Source organism: Pelophylax lessonae (assembly GCF_965119305.1).
Source record: "Pelophylax lessonae genome assembly, chromosome: 8".
NCBI classification, from domain to species: Eukaryota; Metazoa; Chordata; class Amphibia; order Anura; family Ranidae; genus Pelophylax; species Pelophylax lessonae.
The window spans coordinates 25,072,967-25,100,337 of NC_138775.1; the positions used below are offsets into that span (position 1 = coordinate 25,072,967).

Here is a 27,371-nt window from a genome sequence, read left to right on the forward strand (position 1 = left end):
TCTGAACCTTAATTGTTACTTGCATTTATTTATAACCAGAACAAATAAAATTTATTTTGAACTAACTGCCCTGCGGTTTCATTCTGTCCGTCCCTCAAAGGCTCTCTTTTCTGTCTACTGGCCTTTCCCAGTACACTTTATATGCATATGTGGAACCCCGAAAACCAATCACCACCTTCAGGCTTTCTAAGGGCGTAAATTGTTGATTTCACTCCTTACTACCTATCACAGTTTTGAAGGCCATGAAATGCCAAGATAGCACAAAACTCCCCCAAATGACCTCATTTTGCAAAGTAGACACTCCAAGCTATTTGCTGAGAGGCATGGTGAGTATTTTGCAGCTCTCATTTATTTTGGAAAATGAAGAAAAAAAAGGAAAATGCATTTTTTCCCTCTTTTTTTCAATTTCCAAAACTTTGTGACAAAAAGTGAGATCTGCAAAACACTCAACATGCCTCTCAGCAAACAGCTTGGAGTGTCTACTTTGCAAAATAGGGTCATCTGGGGGCATTTTGTGCTAGCTTGGCATTTCATTGCCTTCAAAACTGTGATAAGTAGTAAGGAGTGAAATCAACAATTTACGCCCTTGGAAAGCCTGAAGGTGATGATTGGTTTTTGGGGTCCTGTACGCCCCTAGACTGCAAAAAAGTCTCACACATGGGGTTTCCCCATAATCAGGAGAAGCAGCAGAATGTATTTTGGGGTGTCATTTCACATATACCCATGGCATGTGTGAGCAATATATCATTTAGTGACAACTTTGTGTAGAAAAACAAACAAAAAAAATTAATAATTTTCCCGGAACTTGTGGCAAAATATAAAATATTCCATGGACTCACCATGCCTCTCAACAAATAGCTTGGAGTGTCTACTTTGCAAAATGGGGTCATTTGGGGGGGGGGGGGGGTTTGTGCTATCTTGAAATTTCAGGGCCTCTGAAACTGTGACAGGTAGTGCGGAGGTGAAATGCACAATTTACGCCATTAGAAAACCTGAAGGTGGTGATTGGATATCGGGGTCCCGTACACAGCTAGGCTCCCAAAAAGTCTCACACATGTGGTATCCCTGTACTCAGGAGAAGCAGCAGAATATATTTTGGGGTGTAATTACACATATACCCATGGCATGCGTGAGCAATATATAATTTCAATGACATTTTTAAAACACCTGTGACAAAAAAATAAATATTCAATGAGCTCAAGATGCCTCTCTGAAATTCCTTAGGATGTCTACTTTCCAAAAAGTGGTAATTTTAGCACTTCATGAAATGAGATAGGCAGTTGGAAAGTAAAAGCTGCATAAATTCCAGTATTTACACCATTGTTTGTAGATGCTATAACTTTTGCGCAAACCAATAAAAATACGCTCATTGAGTTTTTTTTTTTGTCAAAGACATGTAGCTAAATACATTTTGGCCAAAATATATGACATAAATTGAGTATATTGGATATTTTTTAAAAGACAAAGTTGAAAATGTCATTTTTTCTCAAAATATTTGCTCTTTTTTTATTAAATATCGCAAAAAATAAAAAGCGCAGAGGGGATCAAATACCACCAAAAGAAAGCTCTGTTTGTGGGAAAAAAAGGACGTAAATTTCGTTTCGGTATAGCATTGCATGACCGCGCAATTGTCAGTTAAAATCACACAGTGCCAAGTTGAAAAAAGGGGCCTGGTCTTTGAGCAGCCAAATCTTCCGGTCTGAAAGTGATTAAAGAGACACCTGACAAAAAAATTTTTTAATTTAATTTGATTACATTTTTTTCTATTTTGAATCCTATTTAACACATTTTTTATGTATATTTGATAAATGTTTCTGTGCACAATTTCTGTGGTTTTACTTTATTTGAAGTAAAGTTTGATGCACATGTCATCATATAAGGGTTTATTCCAGTTTGAGTAAGCGCTGCAATAATTGATTAAGTGATTATTTTACACATTGTAAAGGGAATGTGTTAGGTGTTGGCAGCTTTTTTTGGGTAAAAGGTATTGCACATAGTGGCTCACAAGAGTGCAATACTGTATATATATATATATATATATATATATATATATATATATATATATATATATATATATATATATATATATACAGTATATATATATATATATATATATATATATATATATATATAAACACACCAGAAAGAATATTTATCATGCCCCAGCCAATACCTGGAAGGAGGTGCCCAGAAGGTGGCTGGGGAGGTGATGACTCTCCATAGTGTTCTCTCCACTCCAGGGGGTCTGGTTCTCCTGGTGCTGCTGCCCTTGGGAGATAGCTAGTGAAGCAAGAAATTGCAGTCTGAGCCTCAGCAGGTGCTTGGCTGTGGGCCTGGAGAAGATTGCTAATGAAGTATGGCGGAGGGCGCTGTCTGAAGTCCTGGTGTGGAGAAGGGATCCAGGATCCAGAAGGGTGGCAGACAACTCCTGGGACATTGTGAATAAAACCTGATTTGGAACTGTAGTGTGTGCCTGCTCCTGTAAGGATTTTCTACTAAGAAGCTAGTCCTCCCATTAATTGCTACCATAATTTTAGAGTATCCTGTGACCCTAAACATTTTCCTGTTCAAGTTCTTCAGCAAGATAGATAGATAGATAGATAGATAGATAGATAGATAGATAGATAGATTTTGGACTAAATTACAAGTAACCATGCGTTTCATGAATAGCTGCTGTTGCTGGTACTTTGGGAATGGATAATGATGATCATACAGAACCTACCTTTTCTAGGGGTGTGATTGATGCAGTTTCTCCCCCATAATAGTTGTTCTGATCTATGTGCAAAACTCTTTTGCCATTCACAGACATGATCCCAGACAGCACACATTCCTAAGGAAAATAATACAGTTACTAACTGAACCTCAGCTGGATATTAAGTGGAACTGAAATCATTTTATAACAGACTGCGATAAAAATACACCTACCTGCCTGCTTACTTATGTCATCAACATGGTCCCTATGTGTCGGGATAACTGAATTCTGCGCGCAGGAGTTACGTTATCCTGCATTGACAATAGAGATGCCCAAAGACTGGCACTGCAGAGAAGATGCCAGTGTCAGGGAGGTCTGGAGTTGGCCTTTAAATGAATTATCCCAATAATATATCCTTGGATGCAATTTTTAAAGTAAGCAGTGTGAGGACCTGAATTTGAATTGGCAGAGGCCTTGTACAGCATGGCTCAGTGAAGAAAGAGGGAGGAGCAGCAGCACAAGCAGCCAATCAGGTGTGCTGCAGTGTAAGGCCCCTTTCACACTTGTGCGACTTTTCATGCGATTTGGGACTGCAAAATCGCATGACAAGTCGTTCTCCATTATTTCCAATGAGCCCCATTCATATCTGTGCGACTTGAAGTCGCACCAACTTCAAAGTAGTCCCTGCACTACTTTTGGCATGATTTTGATGCGTTTTGAGGAAAAGACATTATAAGCCCAGTCAAACTTGCATCAAAATCGCGGCAAAAAGTCGTGTCAAAATCGCGGAAAAATCGTGCGCCTTTGAAGTCGCACAAGTGTGAAAGGGGCCTAAGATGTATGCTGATAGGAGGTGAGAGCGAGCTAATCAGTCTGCTGCTTTTCCCTTCACTGGTCAGTCACAAGCTGGGGGAAACAAGACCCATAAGTGTTACTTAACTGCAGCAGAAAAAAATCAGGTCTCCTTGCCTGCCAGATAGTGTAAATCTTAGAACTGGATACAGAAAAATACAAATCCTTTGCCAGATAAAACAGCTACTATATACTGTAGGTGTATGTGCCCAGAAAGGGCACACTGTAAATTTACAATCTTATATGCCACCTAAAAAAATTGCACTGACAATGTATGGGAAACAACAATGAACACCCAGTTAGCTGGTATTGGTGGGCAGGGTGACACCCCAGAAAAATGTATTATAGTAATCACCAGTAGAGTTGGCCTTGCGGTTCGCCCGGCGGTCGGTTCGCGGCAAACTTTGTTCGTTCGCAGTTCACCGATCTTGAGAACATATGTCGTTGTTCGCGGCAGTCATATTAGTTTACATTGGGGAGAACTTTGACCCATGACACATCCATCAGGTGGTACAGGACAGCCAATTGAGACATTTCAGCACATGGACATACCCCCTACCTTATAAATAGACTTGACCTGGCTGCCATTTTACATTCTGCTTTTTGTCAGTGTAGGGAGAGGTTTGCTGTGTGCAGCAGGGACAGATTGTCAGTGACACAAATCGCTCTGTTATAGGTCCACAAAAGTCCTTTCAAGGACTGGTATTTGGTATAGGTGTACTATTCTTTGGTGTGCACTATATAGGGGTGTAATACACTTATAATATACTTTATAATATAGAAAGCATATTATAGTGGATTTGTATTGGGCACTGTGCAGCATTGTGACTGGTGTGGTGAGCGTTTCTGCAGCGATACTACAACTACAAAGAGTGGCAAAAGCACTTTTAAAAAAGTATTATAACTGGTGTGATAGACCAGCGGCCCCCCTAAATGACAGATTGAAGCGGGGTGTTATCTAACAATATACTTTTATAACAGTGTATTTGGGTACTGCAAAAATGTTGCCTCTTTTGCTGCATTAACTGTGCTACACACAGTGACAACAGTTACTGGCCAATTTTTTGTAGAACTGGTGTGATAGACCAGCGGCCCCCCAAAACCACGGATTGAAGCGGGGTGTTATATACCTTCTTCCACATATACTGCGCTTCTCTAGAGACTTTTGTCACAGGGTAATTTAAAAAATGACAGGCAGAAGAAGAGGCAGGCCCTTACGCAGGGGTGGTAGGGGTAGGACAGGAGCAGTAGGCCGGAGCCAAAGTGTGAAGTTTCAGAAGGTGCGTTCGATTACGTCAAAGGACACACAAGACTTGGTTGAGTGGCTCACTCAGCCTTCCACTTCTGCACCCTCCTCATCCTCTCTATCTGCACCCTCTTCACTCTCTGCTGTGTGCACCCCCAAAGACACCAACACCACCATATACCCTCCCCTTGAGTCACTGGAATTATTTTTTGATTCATCACAAGACATTTGCGATGCGCAGCCATTCTTGGCAATGGATCAGGAAGAGGAGGTAGCAACAGCCGCCACCCAGCAGTCTGACGACAGTACCCAGATCAGTCAAAGGAGGTTGGTCCCTGCTGTTGCTGCCTACTTCGAGATCTCGAATGTTAATGGTGGGGAAGGTGACGTCGATGATGACGTGTCTATGGATGTCACGTGGGCGCCCACAAGAGAGAAAGAGGAGGGGAGTTCAGAGGGAGAGATGGACCAGCAGATAGGGAGGAGAAGCAGACGGAACTTACATTGCACAGGAGGGACAAAGCAGACTGCTAATGTATCAGGAGCAAGCCATCAACCATGTACAGTCACATCTGGTGCTCCCAGGACGCCGGCATATGGCTCCGCAGTGTGGGCTTTTTTTAATGTGGCCACTGCTGACAATAGTGTTGCCATCTGCAGCCTTTGCAGTCAACACATAAGTCGCGGTAAGCCCAACACTCACCTAGGGACTACTGCCTTAAGAAGGCACCTGAACTCCCATCACCGAGCCCAGTGGGAGCAATGCCGTCAGAACCCACAAAGTCACATTCCAGGCTCTCGCCGTCCAGCCTCTTCTCCTTCTCCTCTCTCCTCACAATTGTCCTCCACTCCACCTTCCATCGTGCCGTCCTCATGTTGTTCTGGAAAAAGGCAGGCTTCCGTGGCCCAAGTGTTGGAGCGTAAAAAAATTATGAGGCCGGATAACCCTCTTGCCCAACGGTTGACTGCTGGCTTGTCGGAACTGATAGCCCGCAAACTACTGCCATATCAACTGGTGGACTCGGAGGCCTTTCGGAAATTTGTGGCCATTGGAACACCACAATGGAAGGTCCCAGGAAGGAAATATTTCTCGCAGAAGGGCATTCCAGAGCTGTATGGCCCTGTTCAGTGGCAAGTGAATGTATCTCTGGCACACAGTGTCGGTGCCAAGATACATCTGACCACAGACACGTGGTCTAGCAAACACGGGCAGGAAAGGTATATAACTTTTACTGCCCACTGGGTGAACCTTCTGACGGCTGTCAAGCATGTAACCCGTGGCACCCGTTTAGATTTGGTTTTACCGCTACGGATTGCATGCAGGCCTGCCTCTTCTTCTCCTCCTCCTACTCCATCCTCCCTCTCCTACTCGGCTGACTCCTCCTTTTCTGCTGCTACCGTCTCTTCCGCTGCGTCGCCCAAGATCCCCAGAACCTATTCCACATGCCAGGTGAGACATTGCCATGCTGTGCTGCGTCTGTTGTGCCTGGAAGCCAAGAGCCATACTGGTCCTGCACTCTTTTCAGCTTTGCGTTCACAGGCAGATCAATAGCTGACACCGCTCAATTTGACAGTTGGTAAAGTGGTGTGCGACAACGGTGCTAATCTGCTGAGCGCGCTGAAACAGGGGAAAATTACACACATGCCATGCATGGCACACGTCATGAACTTGGTCGTGCATCGATTCGTTGCTAAATACCCTGGGGTCCAGGACGTCTTGCGGCAGGCCAGGAAAATCTCGGCCCATTTCAGAAGATCTTACACAGCCATGGCTCGCCTTGCTGACGTTCAGCGGCGACACAACCTGCCCGTCAGGCGTCTTATTTGTGACTGCCCGACGCAATGGAACTCAACCTTGTATATGCTTGATAGGCTGCTCCAGCAGAAACTTGCAGTTAACGACTACCTGTACGAACTCTGCGGCAGGACAGGTTCTGGGGAGCTTGTTTTTTTTCACCGCGCCAGTTGCTGTTTATGCGCGACGCATGCAGACTTCTGCAGCCGTGGTCAGTTGCGGCCAGGGCGCCATCAGTGACATCCTACCTCATGCCTTCTTTCTGGAGCGTGCATTGCATCATGTCATTGATCAAGCCAACGAGGAGCAGGAGCAGGAAGATGAGGAAGTCGCAATGTTGGATAAATTCCCAGGGGGTGTTACTCCATCTGAGACAAGTCAACAACAGGAGTCTGAAGAGGAGTCAGAGGAGGATGGTGCCGGGGCGCCATGAGAAGGAGCAAGAAGATAATGCTTCAAACCTTTCTGGGATCCCTGGTGTTATCCGTGGATGGGGGGAGGAGAACGAGGACAACATTATCCTGGATGATGAGCAGGAGCAAGGCCACTACACCGCTTCCAGTTTAGTGCAAATGGGGGCCTTCATGCTCAAGTGTTTTAAGGGGGACCCCCATATAAAAACATAAAGGGCAAGGACCAGTACTGGGTTGCAACGTACTTAGACCCCCAGTACAAACAAAAAATGGCGGAAATGTTACCACCATCACAGAGGGCGGTCAGAATGCAGCACTTCCAGGCCTTGCTTCGAGAAATGCTGCATTCTGCTTTTGCGTGCACTGGCAGAGAAATTTCCACTCACAGAGAAACAGTTGCGGGTACCAATCCAACAGCGCCTGCAAGAAGAGGGCGTTTTGAAGATGTGTTGGTCACTTCTGATATGAGATCATTCTTTTAGCTGACCCATCGACAGCTGTACTCCGGATCCAGCATCAGGGAACACCTAGATCGACAGGTGTCCGACTACATTGAGTTAACGACCAAAATGGACGCTCTGAGGAGTGCTGAACCCCTGGACTACTGGGTGGGCAGGCTTGACCTCTGGCCAGAGCTTGCACAATTTGCAATGGAACTGTTGGCTTGCCCCCATCCAGTGTCCTGTCCGAAAGGACGTTAAGCGCAGCAGGGGGGATCGTGACCAATAAGCGCACTCGCCTAGCTCATGACAGTGTTGACTACCTCACATTTATAAAAATGAATGAGGCATGGAACTCAGATCAATTCAACACATGTGACCAGTAGACCATGCTTGATAAAAATTCCTGATGAAAGGCTACAAATATCCGCCAGACCGCCATCCACCCATAACAATTCATGGTTCTTGTCTTCGGTAAATACAGCAGCATAAAAGGCATTTTATGTCCATTGAATTCCTAATTTTTGGGGCCTTTCATGGCCGACAATTATTTATCCTGTCAATGGCTAATGTACCTCCAGCCACAGAATACAACGTTCTTAGCTGTCAGGTAAACGCATGTGGGCTAATTTTTGGGGGCTGTAATGAGCGACACTTACTTATTTATCCTGTGAATGCCTAATGTACCTCCAGCCACGGAATACAACGTTCCTTGCTGTCAGGTAAACGCATGTGGGCTAATTTTTGGGGCCTGGAACGGCCGACACTTACTTCTGTATCCTGTGAATGCCTAATGTACCTTCAGCCACAGAATACAAAGTTCTTAGCTGTCAGGTGAACGCATGTGGGCTAATTTTTGGGGCCTGGAATGGCTGACACTTACTTCTGTATCCTGTGAATGCCTAATTTACCTTCAGCCACAGAATACAATGTTCTTAGCTGTCAGGTAAACGCATGTGGGCTAAATTTTGGGGCCTGGAAAGGGGCGACACTTACTTCTTTATCCTGTGAATGCCTAATTTTTCAGACTGGAATTGAAAATCAATGGGTCTGTAAACTTTCCGCCAAATTGTGGAATGGATGCAGACCCATTTTACAGACGTGTGAATGGACCCTATATGTATTTGACATGTATTTACTGGCTGCTGTCAGTTCTGGCTGATTTAGAAAAAAAAAAAAAATAATAATTTTATTGCTGGAAAAAAAAAAATTGAAATTTTTTTATGGCAACTTTTGCAATAGCAATACTTCTGTTATGACAGTGTCCATGTTGTGGGACTATTTGTGCACAGCTAGTAAGTATTTTGTGGCTGCAAATATGACCTGAAGGTTTTTAAAGTTCGCCTGCCATTAAAGTCAATGGGGCCCGCCGTGAACTTGCGGTTCGCGAACATTTGAGAAAGTTTGCGGATAACGTTCGCGAACCGCCCCGGCCGATGTTCGTCCATCACTAATGACCACTTCAGTGATTTGAGGTGATCATGGTGGTAGGAGTCAGAAACACTGCACATGCTGGGATATTTACAGTTATGTGCTGGGAGCTAGTTGCACCCCTTACACATATGACTTAGGCAGCCAGAAAATGTCATGTCCTTCTTCATACATGTATGAACAAGGACACGACATATTATGACAAAACAAAACTAGTTATTAAAAAACATATTGCAACAATTTACACACGCTGATGCACATACCTTTTCTACTTATTTTGCAGACTGCAGGCGGGTACTGCTGGTGTGGTTACTGCTGGTGGTTACTGCTGGCGGGTAATGCTGGTGTGTAGTGCTGGTGGTTACTGCTGGCAGGTAGTGCTGGCGGGTACTGCTGGTGGGTAATGCTGGCGGTTACTGCTGGTGGGTAATGCTGGCAATTACTGCTGGCAGGTAATGCTGGTGGGACTGCTGGCAGGTAATGCTGGTGGGACTGCTGGTGGGTAGTGTTGGTGGGTAATGATGGTGGTTACTGCTGGAGGTTACTGCTGGCGGGTACGTCTGGTGGTTACTGCTGGCTGGTAATGCTGGTGGGTAATGCTGGCACTGCTGGCGGGTAATGCTGGTCCTGCAGGTACTGCTGGAGGAAGCAACGGCTGCAGTAGAGAGCAGAGCCGCTGCTTCCTGTATGGCTCCTGTCACAGGTGGGGTGCATTTCATATCACTCCGCCTATGACAGAGCCGGAACTATACAGGAAGCAGCGGCTCTGTCACTGACTGCAGACATCCTAAGTCTCCCGCGGCAGCCGGGAGATCACACAGCACTTGCAGGTGTCCAAAGGCGGGAGAGGTAAATAATCTTTTTGGAAACTCATACAACTTCCGTGAGGTTAAAGCCAACTTTATTGCTCCAGCACATGAACAAACACTCCACCTTTCCACCTCTAAGGTCCCGTTTAGATACCGCATTGCGGGAACTAGCGTTCCCACTTGCGATTTTGAAAGCATGCTTTACAGGAGTTTCTGCATGTCCAGCATAGGGCAGCGCTTTGACTTCAATGGGCTGCCCTATGTGCATTTGTCGCCCAAGAAAAGCTTCTGCTCATTTTTGGGTGACAAGTTTGGCACCATTTCTAAACATTCATTTTGCCACATATGCTGTGTGATTCTAATGCACGCCAGTGGCGGCCCATCCATTGGGGGCGCAGCCCCCATACATGCGTCCGGCCCCTCAATATACTTTGTACATGCAGGACGCCAGACGCATGGATTCCAATGGGGTTTTTTTTTTTCTGAAGCACGTGATTAGAGCCAGAGGCTCTAATAGGCTTCAAAAAAGGGTGGGCTCGGGGCACAGAGCACTGCGCCCTGAGCCCACCCAGTTGTGTGACAATAGCGAATGAAAATTTGCTATTATCACACTGATTCTCCTCCCAGCCAATCAGGAAGCTGGTCCTGAGACCCGTTTCCCAATTGGCTGAAAAATGAGGCCATGCTTTTTGGCCAAGGAGGAGGAGGAGGGAGGAGACGCAAGGGAAGCCGCCGTCGGGGGGAACCGCTACCGATGCTGCCTGCCCTCCGCGTCAGTCCAGGGTGGGTGAGTGAGCCGGCGATGGGGAGAGGGGGTGTGGTATGGTGTGCAAGCCAGTATCGCACAGTGTTTGGGGTGCCATTGAGAATAATGGCACCCAAATGCGCGTTGCGCGTTTTGCCCCCCCCCCCCCCCAACGCAGCTTGCTTGTAGATAAAGTTCTTGCAGGGGCTGTAGATTAAGCAAGAAATGTGTTGAAGAGAGGTGGAGGACAGAGTTGTGCGTCTGACCGGGCTGTGCGACTGAGAGTTGTGCCACTGACCGGGCTGTGCGACTGTGAGTGTTGTGCGACTGACCGGGCTGTGAGATTGTGAGTGTTGTGCAATTGAGTGTCAAGTGAGTGAAGCGGTGTACCAGAGGGTGAGAAGGTAGAGTTAGGAAGCCAGGAAATAGCCACATAGGATAGTCTTAAATCGCTGAATCCCCATTAGATTAGATTAGTAGGTACAATGCCCGGCGGGTGTGGAGATGCGACACAGTGTACATCTTGTGATATGTATGCGTTCCTCAGACATGTGATCGAGGGCGAATACAAATGCGCAAAATGTAAGCACGTTGCTTCCCTGGAAGCCCAGGTCCTGAATCTAGGGAAGCAGCTGGCAACACTGAGACGAATGTCCATACCGGAGGAGAGCCAGGATCGTACCAGTCAGGTGCAGGCAGGGGTCTGCACAGAGGTGGGCGGAGTATTGGAGGTGCAGGCATCAGAGCAGAGTAGAGGGGTGACAGTTAGGAGGGGTAGAAGGGGACAAGGCAAGAAGGCTGATCCTGGGCTGGAGCACCCCAATAGATACGCCCCGTTGTGTGATGTTGGGGAAACCAGTCAGGGACCAGCATTGCTGGAGCAGAGTGACGCCCCTAGCTGCCAGGGGAAGAACTCCTCCAGTGAGGCCGGGAGAAAGGGAAAGGAAAGACAGGTGCTGGTGGTAGGGGACTCAATTATTAGAAGGACAGACAGTGTAATCTGTGACAAAGACCGTGTGCGCCGAATAGTCTGTTGTTTGCCGGGCGCTCGGGTTCGGCACATCGCGGATCGGGTGAACAGATTATTGGGTGGGGCTGGGGAAGACCCAGCTGTCATGGTACACGTGGGTACCAATGACATAGGCAGAGGAAGACGGAGAGTCCTAAACGATTTCAGGGACTTAGGCGCTAAGTTGAGGACTAGGACCTCCAAGGTAGTATTTTCCGAAATACTACCTGTACCTCGAGCCACACCAGAGAGGCAGCGGGAGATTAGGGAAGTTAACGAGTGGCTGAGGAGCTGGTGTAGTAAGGAGGGATTCGGGTTCCTGGAGAACAGGGCCGACTTCTCAATCGGCCACCGGCTCTTTGGTAGGGACGGATTGCACCTAAATGGGGTGGGTGCAGCCGTACTGGGTGAGAGGATGGCCAAAAAGTTAGAGGGGCTTTTAAACTAGGGAATGGGGGGGAGGGTACAGATGTAGAATTAGCCAGTGGAAAGCAAGTTTCAGAGGGCAGAAATGGGGGCATTAGCGGTAGGGTGTTCGGAGCTCCTATACCCAGGGTGGGTATGGGGAAAAATCAAGAGAGCAGCCTAAAAACATCAAAAGAGGATATAGGTAACCGGTCAAAATTAAGAGGTTTGTATACCAATGCCAGAAGCCTGGCCAACAAGATGGGAGAGCTGGAGCTGCTGATGTTTGAGGAGGACTTAGATTTTGTGGGGATAACTGAGACTTGGTTTGACAGCTCCCATGACTGGATGGCGACCATTCAGGGGTATTCCCTTTATCGCAGAGATAGAGAAGTTAAAAAAGGGGGAGGGGTATGTTTGTATATTAAGAACAGTATACAGGTAAATATGAGGGATGATATTAATAATGGAGCTAAGGACGAGGCAGAATCCCTATGGGTAGAGCTTCAAAGGGAAGGCACAGTGGGGAAGGTAATATTGGGCGTATGCTATAGGCCCCCTAACCAGAGGGAGGAGGGTGAGGCGGACCTAATGTTACAGATAGGATTGGCAGCAAGGATGGGAAATGTCATTATAATGGGGGACTTTAATTATCCAGATATAGACTGGGCAGAAGGAACTGCGCACTCAGCCAAGGCTAGGCAGTTCCTAAATGTTTTGCAGGACAATTTCATGGGTCAGATGGTGAATGCACCGACAAGAAACAATGCGGTACTTGACCTACTGATTACCAACAATACAGACCTGCTCAAGGATATAGAAACACGGGACAACTTAGGAAACAGTGACCATAGGTCAATTGGTTTCAGTATTAATTACAGTAATAGGAAGCACAAGGGTAATATAAGGACACTGAATTTCAAAAGAGCCAATTTCCCTAAACTGCGCTCGCTGCTAGAAAATATCAAATGGGATAGAACCCTGGGAACAAAGAACACAGAGGAAAAATGGGAGTGCTTCAAGAGCATACTTAACAAGGGGATTGGCCAGTGTATTCCAAAGGGAAATAAATTTAAAAGAGCAAAACTAAACCCTGGGTGGCTAAACTCCAACATAAAAATGTATATTAGTGCTAAAGAAAAGGCCTTCAAAAAATACAAGACTGAGGGGTCATTGGCAGCATTTAAGCATTACAAAGAGTGTAATAAGAAATGTAAAGATGAAATCAGGGCGGCTAAAATAGAACACGAGAGACATATATAGCGGAGGAGAGTAAAAAGAACCCCAAGAAGTTCTTTAAGTATATAAACAGTAAGAAAGCGAGGCCAGAACACATTGGCCCCATAAAAGATGACAAAGGGAATATGGCCACTGAGGACAGAGAAAAGGCGGAAGTGTTAAATAATTTCTTCTCTTCAGTCTTCACAGAAGAATCGGGGGGCTACACGAACCTTGCTTGTAAGGCCGAACTAAATAATACACCTCAGGAAGTGCCGCCATGGCTAACAGAGGATAGACTTAGAGCTAAGCTAGAGAAACTTAACATAAATAAATCCCCGGGACCGGATGGCTTGCACCCGAGGGTTCTTAATGAGCTCAGCCAGGTGATTGCCAGACCATTATTCTTGATCTTTAAGGATAGTTTACAGACGGGTATGGTGCCAGCTGATTGGAAAAAAGCCAACGTGGTACCAATATTTAAAAAGGGGCCGAGATGTATCCCGGGTAACTATAGGCCGGTCAGCCTAACATCAGTAGTCTGCAAAATTTTGGAGGGGCTGTTAAGGGACCACATACAAGACTTTAGTAATGAAAATGGTATTATAAGTAGTAATCAGCATGGATTCATGAAAAATCGTTCTTGCCAAACCAATCTATTAACCTTCTACGATGAAGTGAGCTGCCACCTAGATAAGGGAAAGCCTGTGGATGTGGTGTATCTGGACTTTGCAAAGGCCTTTGACACCGTTCCCCACAAACGCTTACTGTACAAACTAAGGAAGGTAGGTATGGACCATAAGGTGAGTACCTGGATAGAGAACTGGCTCCAGGGGAGAGTCCAGAGGGTGGTGATTAATGGGGAGTACTCGGATTGGGCGGGTGTGAAAAGTGGGGTCCCCCAGGGTTCTGTCCTGGGACCAATCCTGTTTAATTTATTCATAAATGATCTAGAGGAGGGGATATCTAGTACAATCTCAGTATTTGCAGATGATACTAAACTAGGCATGCCAATATCTTCTATGCAGGATGTGGAAACCTTGCAAGCGGACCTGAACAAAATAACGGGGTGGGCAACTACATGGCAGATGAGGTTTAATGTGGAAAAATGTAAAGTAATGCACCTGGGGGCCAGAAACCAGAAAGCAAGCTACTCACTAGGGGGGGAACCTCTGGGTGAGTCTAAGATGGAAAAGGACTTGGGGGTACTGGTAGACAACAGGCTTGGCAGTGGCATGCAATGCCAAGCCGCTGCAAGCAAAGCCAACAGAATACTGGGTTGTATAAAAAAGGGGATTCATTCCAGAAATAAAGAGATTATTCTCCCGCTCTACAAGACTCTGGTCCGGCCACATCTGGAGTATGCTGTCCAGTTCTGGGCACCGGTCCTCAGGAAGGATGTGCTGGAACTGGAGAGAGTCCAGAGAAGGGCAACAAAAATGATTAGGGGAATGGAGGACATCAGCTATGAGGATAGGCTACAAGCACTGAACCTATTCTCTCTGGAGAAGAGACGATTGAGGGGGGATATGATATCAATGTACAAATACTGTACTGGCGACCCTAGCATAAGGAACAAACTATTCAGAGAAAGGAGATACAATAAGACACGTGGCCACTCACTAAAACTAGAGGAAAGGCGGTTTAACCTTAAAGTGCGTAAGGGGTTCTTCACTGTAAGAGCGGTAAGGATGTGGAATTCTCTTCCACAAGCAGTCGTATCAGCAGGGAGCATTGATAGTTTCAAAAAACTAGTAGATGGGCACCTTAGAGACAACAACATACAGGGGTATACGATGTACGGTTAAAAGCAAACACACACACACATCATAGGTTGAACTGGATGGACTGATGTCTTTTTTCAACCTCACTAACTATGTAACTATGTAACTATGAGTGTTTGTGAATGTGCTAAAACAATAAAGTTGGTACTAAAGCAGTTTTAAAGTGGTTGTTAAGGCACAAGGTTTTTTTTTAACCTTCCTGCATTCTATGCATAAAGGTAAAAAACATTCTGTTTGCAGCAGCCTCCCAAAAAACATACCTGAGCCCCATCTTGATCCAGAGATGTCCACGAGTGCCTTGTCCCTCCGGGGAATCGTACTCCTGATTGGCTTTTGGCAGCAGCTGCTGTCAACCACAGCCAGTGAGCCAATCAGGAGACAGAGGGGGGGGAGGCCTCTTCAATGTGGGGTCTTTTAGATGTTCAATATCAGCAACTATTAATCCGATCATCATTTTTAAGGTAGTTAATAATTAACACCTATTCTCAAATATATATTTTTTTGAGATTCATGCATTCTAATCCAAATTCATACTTTCAGATATATATATATAAAAAAGTTTTATCCAAGCTCCTGATGAGTGGACGAGGGTTCATGAAACGCGTCGAGCCTATAAGAAATCAAGATGTCTAATATATTGGATTTAATATTGAGAGATTTTAGTTTTTTGCTACATTATAGAAATGAAAAATATACTGTCAAATGTTTTTTATACATTGTTTTACAGGTTCTTGATAAAGTATAAATGATACATTGTGAAGTTTAAGATATCGTGTGTCAGTTTCCACACATGTATATGTATTAAAATTGTATTTTATATTTATTTTTAAAATCAAGAAATAAAAATATCATTGGATATAAACAATAATAAATATATTTTTTTGTGACAATCCATAACCTCATTCAAAGTCCCAACAATCTATTGCTTTTGTATACAATTATTTAGGGATGGAGGTATCTATAGGAGTTATGTGTCAGATCATATCTTTGTTTGCTTAATGATCATAGAGCTCCTGTGATCCTTCTATATAGGAACACAGGTCTCTATGGTCATTTCACAAGCCATGCCCCCCCCCACAGTTAGAATCACTCCTCTAGGCTCACATTTAACCCCTTGATCACCCATAGGGTTCACCCTTTCCCTGCCAGTATCATTCTTACAGTAACAGTGCATATTTTTAGTACTGATTACTGTAGTATTGTCACTGGTACCCCCGAAAGTGTCAAAAATATCAGTTAGGGGTCCGATCTGTCCGCTGCAATGTCGCATTCCCGCAAAAAAATCGCAGATCGCCGCCATTACTAGTAAAAATAAAAAACAATAAAAATGACATAAATCTTTCCCCTAAATAGTAGACGTGATAACTTTTGCGCAAACCAATCAAAATACGCTTATTGCAATTTTTATTACCAAAAATATGTAGCAGAAAACAAATTGGCCTAAAATGTTAAAAAATTAGATTTTTAAATTTTTTTTTTTTTGAGAATGTCATATAGCAGAATGTGAAAAATATTGTTTTTTCTTTTTTAAAACTGTCGCTCTTTTTTTGTTTATCGTGCAAAAAATAAAAATCGCACAGGTGATCAAACACCATCAAAAGAAAGCTCTATTTGTGGGAAAAAAAGGACATCAATTTTATTTGGGTACAGCGTCACAAGACCGCGCAATTGTCCGTTAAAGTAACGCAGTGCCGAATCGCAAAATAGGGCCCGGTCAGAAAGGGGGCAAATCCTTCCGGTCCAGAAGTGTTTCAGAAATATATAAAACAAATGATATAATGTATGGGGGTTCTATGTAATTTTCTAGCAAAAAATAAATACTGATTGTTACATGTAAACATGGGAATATTGTTACAATAGATATGAAGATAGCCCTCTTCAATTCTGCCACCAAAGCCCCCTGGTCACCCCTCTACGGCCGTTTTGTCAAGAGGCAGCCATGTTGTAAACGGCACCGCTGCCTCCTCGCTTTTTTTCGCTGGGAATGCGAGTTTCCCTGAGCTTGGCTCTGGTAATGGGGACTGAACCTGCTCAGTTTTTATTAAATGACATACTCAGCTAAAACGATAATAAATGTCATTGCTTTGGGGCTTTTGGCTGTCGTGAATAGTGCCCGAGCCTGGTAAAATGGCTGCGTCCTTTGTGCAGCATTGACGGATGCCCTCTGAATATTCAGCAGAATGACCCAGGGCCAGGAGCTGTCAACATCTATTCCTCATTTGGGCAGATTCTTGGCAGCGGTATTATACTGTAATGTTTCCTCGCAAATAAAGTTATCCAGAGCTAGTTGTAAAAATGCAGAATTGTGTCTGCGAGAGAGAAATACCCAAATCTTAGCCTATATACAGTATACACTATATTACCAAAAGTATTGGGACGTCTGCCTTTACTCACACATGAACTTTAATGGCATCCCAGTCTTAGTCCGTAGAGTTCAATAATAAGTTGGCCCCACCCTTTGCAGCTATAACAGCTTCAACTCTTCTGGTTGGGCTGGCCCACAAGGTTTAGGAGCGTGTCTATGGGATTGTTTGGCTATTTTTCCAGAAGCGTACTTGTGAGGTCAGGCACTGATGTTGGGCGAGAAGGCCTGGCTCTCAGGTCACCACTCTAATTCATCCCAAAGGTGTTCTATCGGGGTTGAGGTCAGGACTCTGAGCAGGCCTGTCAAGTTCCTCCACCTCAAACTCGCTCATCCATGTCTTTATGGATTGGGACTGCTGTAAGATGACTTCTCGGGCCTCTTCTGATTACCAGCATACAGTCACTTGGTGTACAGTTCACACATCCCTCCTTACTCCCAATGGCTCGTCACACAATAAAAAGCCCAGGGGTTTTGGTTTTTAATATTTATTGTGGAACATGGATGGGAGAAGGGAATAGTGGGATACTCCAGCTGGAACTATCCACAATGGATAAGAACAACTCTCACTTGGCCTCGCCAGGTTGTGTGTGAAAGCAGCAGTACTGCTTAATCCATACTGCCACAGGTATGGAAAGGGTTAGGTCTCCTTGCTCTTTCTCCAGCAACAGACTCGGTGATCCTTCATTATCTTCAGGACACTCTCTAGCATCCCCTTTACTGACACCCGTCCACTGACTCTTCTAGCTGCAGGGGTGGCCCCCCTCAAGTCAGGTCCCTTGACCCAGATCTGTACTCACTGTACTGCAGAATCAGATCCTCCAGTGTCTCCCCTTTCAATCAGCTTTACTGGACCTCTGGGTTCAGTTCCTCTCTAGCACTTTTCAGGCCCTCAGGTCAACCCCCTGAGGCTGCATGGCATCTCTATAGAGGGGGAGGCAGCCGCCCCCTTCCTCCGGGATTCCACTATCCAGCCGAAAGGCCCCAAGCACATGTGCTCCTGGCATTTATACAGTATGCACCGAGGCACTCTCCTTTGCCAAATCACCAGGGCTGTAACAAAAGCCTGTGCACTCATTTGTCAGGTTTCCTCTCACTGTCCAATAGGCCTCCCTATTGGACCAGTGTGAAACACTCTGCAGACAGAACGAGTTGCACCTGAGCACAATGAGCAGACCTCACTAAAAGATCCTGCTCTCTGGTAGGCAGAGAACAATATAGATATATTGGATATATTTTTACTCAATAAAATCCATTGTTTACATTCTATGTTGGAGTGCGGTCAAAACTTCTCTTGTGTTTGGATTTACAGCAAGCCAAACACTGCCTTTTGCTGAAAGTCAGTGAATCAGTGGTTAGCGCTTCTGCCTAGCAGCACTGGGGTCATCAGTTTAATTCCTGACCAGGACACTGTCTGCGTAGAGTTTGCATGTTCTCCCTGTGCTTGGGGAGGGGGGGGGGGGGAGGTTACCTCTGAGACTCTGGTTTACTCGCACACTCCAAAGCAGAGCAGGATCTAGGAGCGTGCTGGGGTGGGCTATATCCCCAAGATTTTAGTCCCCCCCCCCCCCAGGTCTCTGAGAGTACATCCACTGATCCATGAGCCAGTCTGATGGGGGCAATTGATAGGGAGTGACACTCTGATGGGGACACCTGATGTAAGGGGGCACTCTGATGGGAACCCTAATGTAAGGGACACTCTGATGGGGACACCTGATGTAAGCGGCACTCTGATAAGGGACCCCCGATATAAGGGGTACTCTAAAGGGAACCCTGGTGTAAGGAAGTACTGTGATAGGGACACCTGATGTAAGGGAGCACTGTCATAGGGACACCTGATGTAAGGGAGCACTGTGATAGGGACACGTGATGTAAGGGAGCACTCTGATGGGGACATCTGATGTAAGGGAGCAATGTGATGGGGACACCTGATGTAAGTATGCACTGTGATAGGGACACCTGATGTAAGGGAGCACTCTGATGGGGACATCTGATGTAAGGGAGCACTGTGATGGGGACACCTGATGTATGGGAGCACTCTGATGGGGACACCTGATGTAAGGGAGCACTGTGATGGGGACACCTGATGTAGGGGCCACTGTGATGGGGACACCTGATGTAAGGGAGCACTCTGATGGGCATATCTGGTGTAAGGGAGCACTGTGATGGGCACACCTGATGTAAGGGGGCACTCTGATGGGGACACTGGATGTAAGGGGGCCTTCTGATGGGGACACCTAATGTAAGGGGTACTCTGATGGGGATCCTGATGTAAGGGGTACTCTGATGGGGATCCTGATGTAAGGGGGCACTCTGATGGGAACCCTGATGTAAGGGGGCACACTGATGGGGACACCTGACGTAAGGGGGCACACTGATAGGGGCATCTGATAAAAGGGGGCACACTGATAGGGGCATCTGATAAAAAGGGGGCACAGTAATGTGGACACCTGATGTAAGAGGGCACACTGATGGGCACACCTGATGTTAGCGGCACTCTGGTGGGGTCACCTGATGTAAGGGGGCACTCTTATGGAAACCCTGATGTAAGGGAGCACTCTGATGGGGACACCTGATGTAAGGGAGCACTGTGATGGGGACACCTGATGTAAGGGAGCACTGTGATGGGGACACCTGATGTAAGGGAGCACTCTGATGGGGACACCTGATTTAAGGGAGCCCTGTGATGGGGACACCTGATGTAAGGGAGCACTCTGATTGAGACACCTAATGTAAGGGAGCACTGTGATGGGGGACACCTGATGTAAGGGAGCACTGTGATGGGGACACCTAATGTAAGAGAGCACTCTGATGGGGACATCTGATGTAAAGGAGCACTGTGATGGGGACACCTGAAGTAAGGGAGCACTCTGATGGGGACACCTGATGTAAGGGGGCACTCTGATGGGGACACTGGATGTAAGGGGGCTTTCTGATGGGGACACCTGCTGTAAGGGGCACTCTAAAGGGAACCCTGATGTAAAGGAGCACTGTGATGGGGACACCTGATGTATGAGAGCACTGTGATGGGGACACCTGATGTAAGGGAGCACTGTGATGGGGACACCTGATGTAAGGGGGCACTGTGATGGGGACACCTGATGTAAGGGAGCACTCTGATGGGGGGACACTGAATTTAAGGGAGCACTCTGATGGGGACACCTGATGTAAGGGAGCACTCTAATGGGCACATCTGATGTAAGGGAGCACTGTGATGGGCACACCTGATGTAAGGGGGAACTCTGATGGGGACTCTGGATGTAAGGGGGCCTTCCAATGGGAACCCTGATGTAAGGGGGAACTCTGGTGGGAACACCCGAAGTAAGGGAGCACCATGATGGGGACACCTGATGTAAGGGGGGACTCTGATGGGGACATCTGATGTAAGAGGGCACATTGATGGGGACACCTGATGTAAGGGGACTCTGATGGGGATCCTGATGTAAGGGGGCACACTGATGGGAACCCTGATGTAGGGGGGCACACTGATGGAGACACCTGATGTAAGGGGGCACACTGATAGGGACATCTGATGTAAGGGGGCACAGTAATGTGGACACCTGATGTAAGAGGGCACACTGATGGGCACACCTGATGTAAGCGGCACTCTGGTGTGCACACCTGATGTAAGGGGGCACTCTTATGGAAACCCTGATGTAAGGGAGCACCCTGATGGGGACACCTGATGTAAGGGAGCACTCTGATGGGGACACCTGATTTAAGGGAGCACTGTGATGGGGACACCTAACGTAAGGGAGCACTGTGATGGGGACACCTGATGTAAGGGAGCACTCTGATGGGGACACCTAATGTAAGGGAGCACTCTGATGGGGATATCTGATATAAGGGAGCACTGTGATGGGACACCTGATGTAAGGGAACACTCTGATGGGGACACCTGATGCAAGGGGGCACTCTGAAGGGGACAATGGATGTAAGGGGGCCTTCTGATGGGGGACACCTGATGTAAGGGGCACTCTAAAGGGAACCCTGATGTAGGGGGGCACTCTGGTGGGTACACCCGAAGTAAGGGAGCACTGTGATGGGGACACCTGATGTAAGGGGGGACTATGATGGAGACACCTGATGTAAGAGGGCACATTGATGGGGACACCTGATGTGAGGGGTACTCTGATGGGGACCCTGATGTAAGGGGGCACTCTGATGGGAACTCTGATGTAAGGGGGCGCACTGATGGGGACACCTGATATAGGGGGGCACGCTAATAAGGGCACTTGATGTAAGGGGCACTCTGATTATGATCCTGATGGGGGGGGGGGGCACGCTGATGGGAACCCTAATGTAAGGGGGCACACTGATGGGGACAACTGATGTAAGGAGGAACACTGATATGGACACATGATGTAAGAGGGCACACTAATGGGGACACCTGATGTAAGGGGCATTCTAAGGGGAACCCTGATGTAAGGGGGCTCTCTGGTGGGGACACCCGATGTAAGGGAGCACTGTGATGGGGGACACCTGATGTAAGGGGCACTCTGATGGGAACCCTGATGTAAGGGGGCTTTCTGATGGGGACACCTGATGTAAGGGGTACTCTGATGGGAACCCTGATGTAAAGAGGCACTCTGATGGGGACATCTGATCAAAGGGAGCATGGTGCTGGGGACACCTGATGTAGGGGGCACTCTGATGGGTACCCTGATGTAAGGGGTAATACTGATATGACACCTGATGTGAGGGGGCACTCTGATATTGATACCTTATGTGATATGACACCTGATGTAAGGGGTCACACTGATGGGGACACATGTTGTAAGTGCAGCGCCCTCCTAGGTAGGTGCTAGGTAAACTCGTATGTGGCCCTGTCTGCTTATCAGGGGGGCCTGAATTGTTAGCTAATCTGTCACATGTTTCCAGGTGTGGTCTGTTGAGTCTGGGGAGTCTCTCCATTGTATCCAATGAGGGACCATGTTGGACAGTGGAGGAAACACCAGAGTTTATTGCCGCAATGCACCCTGGGATTGGAAATAAATCCGGAGGGACCATGTGACAGAGAGTCTTATGGCGGGAACATTAGTCCCAGGAGGAGATGACGGCTGTTCCTCTCCTGAAAAGTGTGAAGGTGGTCCAGGCAGTCGGCCTAGGGACCGGAGGTTGAGCTGGGCTGCAGAAAGGATGCAGAGTGTGCTGACCGAGTGGAGCTGCTGGGCAGAGACCTTCAGGAAAAACAGCATCGTGAGTACTCAAGATCTGCCCAGGGGTTCGCCTAAGAGGGGACCACTCCAGAGAGGTCGAGGGGATCCAGGAGCCAGCTAACCAGTAGTTGTAGCAGTAAAGGGGGTGCCAAGTATTAGAGCCCTGAAGACAGGGAAGTAAAGGGGGTGCCAGGAAGGGCCCTGAAGTGTTTGGCAGTACAGTTAAAGTTAAAGATAGCTACCTCAGGAAGAAGCACCTCAGGGAGCTTAAAGGACTTTGGCAGTCAAAGGCAAAAGTCATAGCAATCAAGTCAGCGTTATCAGGCATTTGGCCAGCATTAACCAGTGTCAAGTCAGCATTAACAGGCATTTAGCCAAAGTTAACCAGCATCAAGCAGTGTTTTATAGAGTCCCTGCATAAGTGTGCATAGTTCAGTTGTTGGAGTATCCCACTCATCCCTTCTCCCATCCAAGTTCCTAAATAAACCAAAAAAAACAAAGAAACTGAATGGTTCTTGTCTTAGCGCTCATACTTGGAGAAACATGTCTAAAGGTACTGTTGTTGCTAGCGGTAATCCAGGGGGACCCACTCTCCGTAACTCCCAGCGGAATAGTGCTACATAAGGGGCACTCTGATGGGGACACCTGACTTAAGGGGGAACACTGATGGGGACACCTGATGTAAGGTGGCAGACTGATGGGGACACCTGATGTAAGAGGGCACTCTGATGAGGATACCTAATGTATAGGGCACTCTGATGGGGATCCTGATGAAAAAAGGGAACTCTAATGAGGACACCTGATGTAAGGTGGCACTCTGAAGGGGATTCTGGTGTAAAGGGGAACTCTGATTAGCAGGACCGGGATAAGGGGTGGGCGAGAGAGGTAGTTGCCCTGGGTGCAAGGGTTTATTGCAAAGATGAGGGTGCCTTCCTTGTGTTACAAATCTGACAGGAGAAGTGACAGCGGCAGTGATTTTGACAAGCTAGTGACCGTTGGGCATAGGATTCCTTAAGCTTGCACATCATGAATGGAGTGGGGGGGGGGGCACGGTTTTGCATCTTTGCCCTAGGCATTGGATTACCTTTTCCCGGCACTGCTGATGAGTACCCATGATGTAAAGAGGGACTTCTGATATAAGGGGGCACAGGTTCTGTTTAATCATCATAATCTAATGACAGCTTAAAAACACAATAGTGCTTCCCAGGTCATGACACGATGAGACAGACTCTCAATGACTCACAGTGTTGACATTGTGCCCCCCCCCCCCCGACTTTTTTGTTATTGTACCCCCAAATCAGCCCTGCTCTAAAGACATGTTGGTAGGGTAACTGGCTCCTGTCTAAATTGGGTATGTCAGATAAAGGTCTTAGTGCCGGTTCACACTGGGGCGACCTGTGAGGCGACCTGGTCGCCTCACAGGTCGCCGCAGGTCGCCTCCCATAGGGAAGCTGTGGACCCGTTCTAATAGGAGCGACACAAGTCGCTCCGACCTAGAAAAAGGGTCCGGAGCTTCTTTGGGGCGACCAGGAGGCGACCGCCATAGACTTCAATGTTATGAAGTCCATGGCGGCCGCTCCGAGGTCGCGGCGCGCTTCTCGCACCGCGATCTCGGAGGTCGCCCCTGCAAGTAGCGTCGCGGTAATGTGAACCGGCACTAAGAGTGTACATTTTTGTTTATTAAAAATCTTACAAACATACAACATAATAAAAACATATTTACATATACATAGAATAAATAAATGATATCTAAAAAAACAAAAAGTAGCTTACTTCAGCATAAAAAAAAAACAAACAAACTAGCCTTTTTGCAAGAAAACATAAACAGAACCAAATAGACAAACCAAGATATATGTTAATATTATAATGCACAACAAAGCCCTAACCTCCAGCTAAACTCACCCTCAGGCTAAGAAACGATTACACACTTAACCCATGCATGCAGCCTTTTTCCAAAAATTTGATCTTATAAAAATCTAGGGGAAATGAAAGGACAGAAAGAAAAGCTGCACCACCAGAGACTGACAGACAGTAGCTATGGGGACCTGGCATTCCTCCACACCTTTGTCCAGGCTCACAGCCGCCACCTGTCCTTCTCAAGGCCCCGAATCTTCCCAACCTGACCTAGAATGTTGTGCACCACCACCTTCACAGGAAGGACTTTTTCCGAGTAGAAACACCGTGCATTCCATGTGAAGTAATAGACTACTAAGCTAACTAAAAAAAAAGTGTCTCAAAATCAAAATCCCGATGTGACTCAAGACCCGTACAACCACTCCGCATAACTCAAGCGGGAAAGGAAAGGGATACCCAGAGCTCCACCCACCCGCTTATAGACTTCTATATTGAAGGGGCACTGAAGCAAGAAATGGTCCATCGTCTCCTTCACCGCCACACTCCACTCTTGGACAACCACGGTTCTCCGCAGAGCGATGCTTCAAGTTGCCCTTCACATAGAGTCTGCCATGGAACGAGAGCCAGGACAAATCCCAAAACTATAAAAGGGATTCTCTCTAGATTAATCAAGCACATTCCCTCCCTCATACCAGAGCCTGGGCAATCCCTCAAGGCCAGAGGCTCGCTAAAGGCAGATTCAACAACCCTCCTCTTGCTAGGAAGAGACTTAATTTCCTCTACCGTCACTCGCCACTGCCAAAGCATTTTCAGGCAGGGGGCAACGTAAGCCCAGAGCCTACCATGTCGGAGCCTCAGACTTTTCACTGGCCCACCATTCTCCCAGCTTTGCAGAAAAGGCCTAAACCAGGACTGAAAAATACCAACCCACCCAGGCGGTTCCTCTGCCAATATGTTAGCAAAATTATGTTACAAAAACATCAGAGAAAAGAATACCACCGGGTTGACCTTACCTAGGCCACCCATCCACCTGGGAAGGTAGGTTGCAGACCTCTTAATGAGGTTCAATTTGTTGCCCCATAACAGCTGGAAGAAACAGCTGTGGATCTTTGCATAGAGAGACACTGGCATAATACAGACAAAGCTGATATATAGAAATTCTGGGATCAGGTAAGTTTTAATCAGGTCAATTCTTTCACTGTAAGAGAGTTTCTATTCTTTCCAGCTGGCAAACTTGGCATTGGTATCTTGTAGCTTTCTTTCCCAATTTGCAAGGCCGTAATCGCCGGGACCAAATTTGATGCCTAAAACTTTATTTTCCTGCCGGGGCTCTAGGAAGGTGTCCGGAAGCTCAAAGACATTGCCTTTCTCTCCCATCCAAAAACTTCTCTCTTATCCTGATTGATCTTTGAGCCAGATGCCTCAGCATACTGCTCCATCACAGAGACCACCTCCTCCACCTCGTTTATCCCAGCGATGAAAACAGACACGTCATCAGCATAGGCCATGACCATCAAAGGGGGCTCAACCGGAATGCCCAAAGGCACCCCGCACAATGGTCTACTCTCATACCTGATGAAGGAATTGATTGCGAATGCATATAGCAGAGGACTCAAAGGACACCCCTGACGCACAACCAAGCCAACCTCAAAGGGCCGTCTGATCCAAGCATTCACAAGCAAGAAGCTTTCAGCCCCAAAGTCTTCAGCCAATCGATAAAGCTTCCCTCCAGGCCATAATTGCCAAGAAGCAGCCATAGGTACTTATGTTAGACCCGATCAAAGCTTTAGTCTGATCCAATGCCAGCAAGTACTTCCTGCAGCCTGCAGCCTTGCACCGTTCCAGGGCCTCCTGGACAGCTAACACTGCTGAAAAAGTGTTTCTACCCTGAGCCGAACAGTGCTGGTGGTAAAAAAGTAGATTGCCTGCTACTGACGATAAACGCCAGAAAATTACTTTTGCCAGTATCTTCCTATCAACATTGAAAAGGCTAATGGGCCGCCAATTCTCTAAGAATCTTTACCCTTTGACAGAACAATCACCGCAGATGGTCTGAGATTGTAAGCTCCTTGAGTGCAGGGGCTGATATGAATGTATAATATATAAAGTGCTGTGCATATTGACGGCACTATATACAGTAAATACCTGTAACAAATAAATAAATACATTTTCTGCTCAGACACAAACTTATGAGCAGCACTCTCTTCAAATGCAAAACATAGCATTTAAAGCATGTCAATGCAAGCCTGCAGCCAGCAAGAGGTTGGGACAACAGATAACACTGCAGGAAAATAAATGTATAAAAAGTGCTATAACAGTAAAAAGCCGCCAAGGACGGGCCCCTGTCCTCCTGTCCCCCCCAGCGGTTACTCCATGTTTGTGTTGCTTTTGTTGTTGTTATCAAAGAAATAAGGCTAATCCCTGTTCCATGACACACTAGATTGACATATAAGCCACTGGCTGGTGACGGTGTCCCAAATCCTCCTAAGAGCTTACATTTCACAGCTTCTCTCCTCTGCCTGTGATGTCAGCCGACACTGACAGTGTGCAGGTGTTACATGACCTGCCATTACCATACCAGACGAAAAGGCCTCCATTATCACTAACAAAAGTCCTGCATGTGGCATTCTGTAGCATAGCCACTGTCTCAGACTATCTCCTGTAGCATAGCCACAGTCCCTGACCATCACCCGTAGCATGCCTGCATTTTTAAACTATCTCCTGTAGCATGCCCATGGTCTCTTATCACCTCCTGTAGCATGTCTTCAGTTTTTAGCTACCACCTATAGAATGGCAGTCCTGTAGCATTTTTCAATCTCCATCCATCTTCTGCAGCATGTTCCAACCTCTATCAAGCTCCTGTAGCACGTTCCAATCTCTATCCATCCATCTCCTGTAGCATGCATATGGTCTCCGACCATCTCTTGTTGCATGTTTGCAGCTTTTATCTATCTCCTTTAGCATGCAAGAGGCCTGTGACCAACTCTTGTAGCATGTACTCAGTCTCTAACCATCTCTTTTAACATGTCCCTAGTCTCTGACCATCTCGTGCAGTTTGCCCGTGGTCTCTAGTCATTCTCTTGCTCCATGTCTTTAGTTTTAACTATCTTCTGTAGCATGCCAGAGGTTTTTAAACAAATCTTATTGCATGTCCTCA

At 46.6% G+C, this 27,371-nt stretch overlaps 2 protein-coding genes across 2 annotated transcripts in view; one reads left to right on the top strand and one right to left on the bottom strand.

Annotated features, from left to right (window-relative positions):
• The window catches only part of LOC309562133 (kelch-like protein 10), a gene marked incomplete at its 3' end in the record, with an annotated part of 516,189 nt that overhangs the window by 416,195 nt on the left and 72,623 nt on the right, over positions 1–27,371 (top strand). The gene's annotated exons all lie outside the window — the stretch shown is intronic.
• The window catches only part of LOC309562293 (rab GDP dissociation inhibitor alpha-like), a 79,830-nt gene that overhangs the window by 34,526 nt on the left and 17,933 nt on the right, over positions 1–27,371 (bottom strand). Inside the window, exon 2 of the mRNA XM_082266430.1 lies at positions 2,723–2,830. Coding sequence (XP_082122556.1) covers positions 2,723–2,830 — 108 coding nt within the window. The remainder of the gene's footprint in view (positions 1–2,722; positions 2,831–27,371) is intronic.